General features: G+C 43.1%; 1 protein-coding gene across 1 annotated transcript; it reads left to right on the forward strand.

Annotated features, from left to right (window-relative positions):
* The first annotated feature begins 1,367 nt into the window (after positions 1-1,367).
* On the forward strand, positions 1,368-6,875 carry LOC127347187 (WAT1-related protein At5g64700-like). Its single transcript, XM_051373402.2, has 3 exons — positions 1,368-1,597; positions 5,858-5,920; positions 6,010-6,875. The coding sequence occupies exons 1-3, from the start codon at positions 1,368-1,370 to the stop codon at positions 6,845-6,847; spliced, it is 1,131 nt and encodes a 376-aa protein (XP_051229362.1). The 3' UTR covers positions 6,848-6,875.
* Positions 6,876-8,221: the final 1,346 nt, after the last annotated feature.

Genomic DNA, 8,221 nt, shown 5'->3' on the forward strand with positions numbered 1-8,221 from the left:
CAGAGGGTACTGGTTGCGATGAGGACAATGCGGCACAAGTTTTTCGTATGTGTCCGGTGTTTAGCAACTTGTAACAACAACCTTGACAAGCAGGAGTAGCAAGTAAACTGCATTTTGATGGTGCTCCTCGAGTACCGAGCCATGTTTTCTAGGGTGAACCAAGATCTACGATCGGGCGATGACACGCTTGGCATTGTTTCCTTCTTGGCGTTGTTTCTTTTGAAAATTCTAGTTTGAAGTTCGGGTGTTGTCTTTTGTGGTGGTTATAGTGTAACTGTCGCAAGTGGTTCATCGCTGTGACGGGTCTTAATTTTCTTTTTCATTTATTCTTTTCTTGGTTGTGTGCATTTGTGATGTATTTGTACATTTTATTTGTGAGACTGGATGTAATTGGTATATTCATGATATTAATATATATTCTATTTATCAAAAAAATAGGTAAGGCAAAAGCGTGTCGCGATGAATTTAAGGTGGACTCTCGCAAGATGGAAGTTCATAGTGCCCCAACTACCCAAGTGGAGTAGCTCTCATTTGCAAATGTATTAACCATGCCAGCTGCACTTAATTCCAGGATATCCTTGTTTTATAAAACTTATTGCCTCCTTTTATCAAGATATTCCAAATATTTTCTTGATTGTTTGTTTGAACCAGGATCGACCGTGTCTTTATTATTTGTCCTGTCAAAAACTATATTATTTCTGGGGATTTGCTAGTTTTTAACTAGCTGAAAACTAAGTTTGTCCTCAGTTAAATCCTACATCATTAAATTTGCTTCATGATTTATGCTAGTTATTAGTTGCAACATGAGCTGTAACTAAAATTTCATGACATCATTTGATTAAAAACGAAGTTAGTTCTGAGAAATAACCACACCCTTATTTCTGTGACGTATTTTCAGGGTTTTATCTGGATCGAATTGTGAGGCTTTAATGCATTACGTACGCAATGGAAACATACAGTTCGTAACTACCTCCATTTCAAGGAATAAGGCACCCTCGTTTTACATGTTTTTTGTTTAACCAAAAATTACTTCAAATAGATAAACATTGTTTGTATGAAATTAATATCATTAAAAAGTTCTTTTCAATACGAATCCAATGATACTAATTACATATAATATAATTAAAATATTTTTGCTCAAATTTTATGATTAAAGTTCATCTTAAAATACGTGTGGGTCTATTCCTTGAAACAGAGGTACCAGTTAACAGCTAACTACACTGAACGCAAGGCGACAGCCAGCCAACCAGCAGCCAGTCTACGGTATAGCCCTTGTTCATTTTCGGGTATATATTGCAGCCTCTTCTCCCGTCGTTAGCTCGGCTGGAGTCCCAAGAAAGCTCGCGCTCTAACTAGTCCTGCCGGCCATGGCGGGAGGCGGCGGCGACATGGAGGCGACGAGGGACGCGGGGAGGAGGGGGAGGGTGGAGCGGGTGGCGCTGCCGGCGGGAATGGTGCTGGTGCAGGTGTTCACGGTGGTGACGATGCTGATGTCAAAGCTGGCCCTCAACGCCGGCATGCACCCTCTGGTCCTCCTCGTCTACCGCAACGTTATCGCCGTTGCCGCCGTCGCGCCCCTCGCCCTCATCTTCGAGAGGTACGTACGCGTGCAATTTGGCGTGATCGATGAATTTTGCATGAGAGTTTCAATCCACGCCGGCCGCGCATGGTCGCCGCGTCCGTTCATGCATGCACATAATTTTGTTCTTAGATTATACCCCAAAATACTTGGCTACGAGACGTACGCCATGCGTGTAGTGTAGCTAGATAACAACCAGTCCCCTGTAGATAACTCGATCATGGCAGCCGAGATCGAACAGCACAGATAATACAGATGAACAATTCACTCGTCAATAACTCGATCTGGGACAAACTTTAGCTTTGCACTAATTTGCGCTAGTTTTGTCGTGAGGAAGACGACGACGTTCAGTGGCTGTCTAGCTAGTCGACGCTTGCCACGTATACGGAGTACCTGCCAGTCTGCCACGCATTCGACGACCGAATATGGAAACCTTGTACTGCAGGAAGACACGCATGCAGGCTGCCAGCTCTACGCTCACCAATCTGGCCATGCATGCTGTCTCGATCGATTTCCATTAGTGCTAATCCACCCATATCCTACGTCCACACACTTACACGCTACACTAACTCTGTGTGTCAATTTCGAAAATGTATACCTACAAAATTAAGTAATCCTACCAACTACTCGTTCGTGTCTCTGCGGTTTGCTCGTATCTATTTGAATATGATCTCTCATCATCAGGTGCTCACTACGGGAACCAGTCAAGGTGCCGACGGCAAAAAACTCGTTCGTGTCTCTGCGGTTTGCTCGTATCTATTTGAATATGATCTCTCATCATCAAGTGCTCACTACGGGAACCAGTCAAGGTGCCGACGGCAAAATATCGGGGCCGTCGGCACAAAACTCGTTCTGGCCAGGCCAGCAGGTCAGCCGTCGGCATAGGTAAACCGTCGTCACATGAAGGTCTGTGCCGATGGCAACCGTCGGCACAGTTTCGGCCGTCGGCACAGCCTCTCCGCCATGACGGCGAGCTAACAGCGTCAGGCCTGTGCCGACAGCAAAGCTGTCGATATATATTTCAGCCATGTGCCGACGGCAAAGCCGTCGGCATAGCTATTTTCCATTTTACCACATTAATATTCAAAAAATCATAACTAAATCAATAAAATTCAGAAAAATACAAATAATATATCAAAAAAATTCAGAAAAATAAGTTCTATCTTGGAAAATATCAAACTTGGAATATATAAAATATCTCAAAGAAGCTTCTCAAAAATGAGCTATCATATCCGATGTTTTATGGCTTTCACACAAAACAACCATGTTATGGATAGAATCACGGCATAGTTTGTGATAATATGCTCATATTGTGCACACATGTGCATCTTGGGATGTCTTACGATGTTGCAGGAGGAAGTTTTCCATTTCATCGCAAGAAAAAACCATTTTCCATTTTTGAGGTGTTGAAAACGGGGTGTTTTGTGAAGCAACCACCAAATTAAAGTTTCACATTGGTACCAACACATTTTTCAAAAGTACTAGACCATATAAGATGGACAATTTCTTAACCGGTGTATCTGGAACCTTTCCGTCCACCCCTCATGAAAAAGACAAATTCCTACAGTATCGGTAGGAGGCCGACCAGATTTGAACTACATGTACATGATATATTGCTTAAGATTTTTTTGTAAAAATCATTTTTAGATTCACAACATGCTATTTCGTCAGAGATCCAGTGCAAGTTTGGCGAGGCTCAGCACCGAGCAAAGGATCTTCATGCCCGCCGTTTTGAATATAGTTTGAAACAAGCATAAAAAATTCGAAAACGAACCAAACAATGTGAAACCTTCGCGTGGTGTCATATTATGTGTCATAGTTGCAAGGAAAAAATATTAAAGTTGGAAAATTGCGAACATCACAAAAAATCCTTCACAAAATGAGTTATCATGTTCGAGATTTCATGACATTTAGGTCAAACGACCAATGTTATGGATAGAATCGCGGCATAGTTCGTGATAATGTGCCCATATTGTGCACACATGTGCATATTGGGATGTATTACGATATTGCAGAAGGACGTTTTCCATTTCATCGCACGAAAAAACAATTTTCCATTTTTGAGGTGCCGAAAACGAGGTGTTTTGTGAAGCAACCACCAAATTAAATATTCACATTGGTACCAACACATTTTTCAAAAATACTAGACCAACTAAGATGGAAAATTTCTCAACCGGTGTATCTGGAACCTTTCCGTCCACCTCTCATAAAAAAGACAAATTCCTGCCGAATCAGTAGGAGGCCGACCAGATTTGAACTACAGGTACATGATATATTGCTCAAAAAAATTTGAAAAAAATATTTTTAGATTCACAACATGCTATTTCATCAGAGTTCCAGTGCAAGTTTAGCGCGCCTCAGCCCCGGGCAAAGGATCTTCATGCCCGCCGTTTTGAATATAGTTTGAAACGGGCATAAAAAAATTCAAAAATGATCCAAACAATGTGAAACCTTTGCGTGCTGTCATATTATATGTCATAGTTGCAAGGAAAAATATTAAAGTTGAAAAATTACGAGCATCACAAAAAATCCTTCACAAAATGAGCTATCATGTTCGAGGTTTCATGACATTTAGGTCAAACGACCAATGTTATGGATAGAATCGCGGCATAGTTTGTGATAATGTGCCTATATTATGCACACATGTGTATCTTGAGATGTCTTATGATGTTGCAGGAGTAAATTTTCCTTTTCATCGCGAAAAAGCCATTTTCCATTTTTGAGGTGTCGAAAACGGGATGTTTTGTGAAGCAACCACCAAATTAAAGTTTCACATTGGTACCAACACATTTTTTAAAAATACTAGACCACCTAAGATGGAAAATTTCCCAACCGGTGTATCTCGAACTTTTCGGTCCATCACTCATGAAAAAGACAAATTCCTTCCGAATCGGTAGGAGGCCGGCCAGATTTGAAATAGTAGTACATGATCTAATGCTCATGAATTTTTGGAAAAATTAGTTTTAGATTCAAAATATGATATAGATGTCATATTTGGATTCCTCTCGTTTTTCTAATCGATTTAGACATACTATTTATCAAATTTTGATTTACAGATTTAAAGATATTAATTATTCCATATTAAATAAAAAAGGAAAAAATCATTTTATTGTCCATTTGAATTCAACATTAATATACTTATTCTTGTAGTTTATGTAGGTAATTGTTTGGAATTCAAAAAATAATGATGTGCAACATCAAGTAATAAGGATTAATAGTATTGATATGGTATTATTGTCAACAAGGTGTCATTTCTTTCATGGGATCTAGTCTAAATGGAACCGAGAAGTTATACGTGCTAGGGGTAGAGTAGTGTGAGGATGGGTGACTGACCGGAAAGTTTGACCATGAGTAGAATTTGACCTAATATTAAGTGTAGTTAGAGTTAAAATGGTGCATGTGAGAGATTAAAAAATTTGAAAAAGTTAAAAAAAAATTTGAAAAAATTCGAGCTAGAATTACCAAACGGTGTTATTTCTATGCCGACGGCAACTTTGCATGTGCCAAGGCGTTATTGTGCCGAGGGCAAGGTGCCGACGGCTGCCGTCGGCACAAGCCTGTGCCGAAGGCAAGGCAAGCTATGTCGACGACCGTCGGCCGTCGGCACCTTGACTGGTTCCCGTAGTGGCTTAAGGGAAATAATTTTTGAGACTTTCACTAAATTTCAGTGTTTTTAGCAGATACCGAAATAATTAACTTAGGGTCAAAATATTTCAGTCATTTCAATACTACACATTAAAAAAAAATAATTAAAAATATTTTTATTTTTAAAATAGTTAAATCTATGTTGATGGAAAATTTGGGCACTTTGCCTGAAATGAAAACCAAAATCACTGGTGGTGGTTTCTGCACCGGCCGAAATATTTTCGAAAGTGAAATTCCAAACCAAAGTTTATCTGTTGCCTGCACGAACGATAGGAAAAGTTAGAAACGCAACAAACATTCTGCAACAATTCTCCACCAAGTTAATTTCTGTTTGGGAACAACAATGTCTCTCATGCATATACATGCAATGCAACCTCATATCTTTCATATATGTGAGAGCAGACATTGTCCCGTTTATGTGGTTGCCATCGGATTTACTTTGTTTCTTGCTTTGCGTTTCGTGCTGGCAAATATCACCAAGTTTCGTCAAGTTTTAAAATACTAGTGGTTTAGTATACGGGCTGTCCCGTGGACGGAACTAAGTCATTTCTCTCATATATGTCGGTAATTTCACTGCTGCATCGATATCCATATCTTCTTCTTACATTTGTTCTTGCGTGTTGATTACTGCAGGGATCTCTGGAAGAAACTGAACCTGGCGGTGCTGGGCTGGATCTTCATCAACGCCACCTTCGGGTTCGCATCGCAATTCGCAACATTTTTGCAGTTCCTTGTCAAAATTCCTCAATCATCTTACACGTGTGCTACCCATATGCATGGTCCAGAGTCCTGCTGGCAATGGGGCTCTACTACTGCGGCCTGCGTGCCACCAACGCCGCCTACGCCGTCGACTTCCTCAACCTCATCCCCGTCGCCACATTCCTCATCGCCGTCGCGCTCCGTGCCGAGCGCCTCTCCCTCGCCTGCTGGCCGGGTAGGACCAAGCTCCTTGGCGCTGCCGCGGGCGTGGCCGGTACCATGGTCGTCAGCCTCTGCAAGGGCACCCACCTCCTCCTCCCGCACCTGCGGGTATCCCACTCCCACGGCGCCAAACCTGTCACCTCCGTCCATGGCGGCCAGAACATGGTCGTCGGCACGTTGTTCCTGGTCAGCAGCTGCGTGAGCTACGCGCTCTGGTTCGTTGTCCAGCCCAGGGTCGCCCTGGTGTTCCCGTCGAGGTACTGGACCACTACCCTGACCTGCATCGCCGGGAGCGTCCAGTCCGCCATCGCAGCCGCCGTGGTGGTCGCCCTCACCGGCTCCGGCGCCGGCAGCTTGGGATTGACATCGGAGGCGTGGAGGCTGCGGTGGGACATGCAGCTCGCCACGGTGGTCTACTCCGGGGTGTTCAACACGGGGGTGACGTTCGTGCTCGTGTCCTGGGCGGTGGCTCGCCGCGGGCCCGTGTACCCGCCCATGTTTAACTCGCTCTCGCTGGTGGCAACCACCGTGGTCGACGCCCTCTTGCTCGGCACCGACCTCTACCTAGGCGGCGTGCTCGGGGCGGCGCTCGTCGTGCTGGGGCTCTACGCTTTCCTCTGGGGCAAAGGCAAGGAGCTCGCCGCCGCCAAGGCCAGGGAGCTGGACCGGCCGACTGGAAACGACGACGATTGCATTGCCTAGCGCGAGATTGACCGAGCAAGAAAATAATTGAGCTAAAAAGCTATTGAGGATTTAGATTGTCTCCGCTCGAGTTTAGTTACAGCATTATTCAGTGGAAATTAGCGAGAGCTAGCTAATTTCAGTGGAACCAACTCATTTTACCATCTGTCCTGTCCGTACGTGAATGAAAAAAAATATAAATTCGGAATCAGCAACATATTACTAAGTAAAGGTGGTCAAACTCTACATGATCTGATCAATTTAAACCCCTTCTTGCTGCGATGATCTAACCAGAAATGCAACTCGATCACTTTATACAATCAGAAGTACTATCAGTACCAGGTACGTGAACATCTCCTCAGAGCTGGCTGCAAATCCGTAGAGAACAGCGGCTCGGCGCCGGCGACCTCGAGTTCCTTGCCGAACACGCCGCGTTTCGAAGATGCCTCGTGAAGATGCTGGCACGACGGGAAGTTAACTGCTACACTTTTGCTTCCATAATGTACCAATGTAGCAAAATAAAAAGGTTTTATTTGGAGCAAAATCAATTTCCACCAAAATCACACTTTTGCTTCCATAATGTACAAATGTAGCAAAAAAAAAGTTTCCTTTGGAGCAAAATCAATTCCCACTAAAATCCAACTTGTGCTTCCATAAAAGCTCGAATTTAGCAAAATCAACCGTGATTGTAGCGAAAAGCGGTTCATCCACAAAACACAGACCTCGGCGGAGATCTCACCGGACACCACCGGAGACCTAGTAGCAAAAAATTGTACTAATGAAGCAAAAATTGACCTCATCGAAAACATAACCGAAGACCTCACCGGGAAGAAAAGTGTTAATGTAGCAAAACCGATTTCGGCAGAGGCTCTCGTCGGAGACATTGTAGCAACAATTTGTATTAGTGTAGCATACCCGCTGAACCATTGTAGCAAACAAAAAGTAGGTATGTAGCAAATCACAACTAGCGGAAGCAAAAGATCCCAAAAACGTGATCCTGCCGATACCAACACCCAACATCTTTGGTAGCAACCCCGACAACCATTCGACGCCCACAATGACTCGCGTTCTTAGTTCCCCTCCACATACCACGGTGTGGGTACTCACAACTTTTCTTTAACAAAACAGTACTGAGTTTATTAAGTAGCATCTACTAGAAAGAAAAAAATGGTTCAATCAACTGCTCAATAAAATTTTGATAGAAATGAATTATTTTCTCAGTCGTTTACACTTGGAAACATACAAAATGTTTCCATTGTTTTGTCATCAACACACACTTGCACACCTTCGGTAAGAAACTCAGCAGATTGCCATAGGTAGAGAAATCCTTTTTTATTTCGAGATAATTTTCCACCATAGAAGGGTTCCAGAAAAGTAAAAATGATGGACTAGCGG

This window comes from Lolium perenne, chromosome 4 (genome assembly GCF_019359855.2).
Source record: "Lolium perenne isolate Kyuss_39 chromosome 4, Kyuss_2.0, whole genome shotgun sequence".
Lineage (NCBI taxonomy): Eukaryota > Viridiplantae > Streptophyta > Magnoliopsida > Poales > Poaceae > Lolium > Lolium perenne.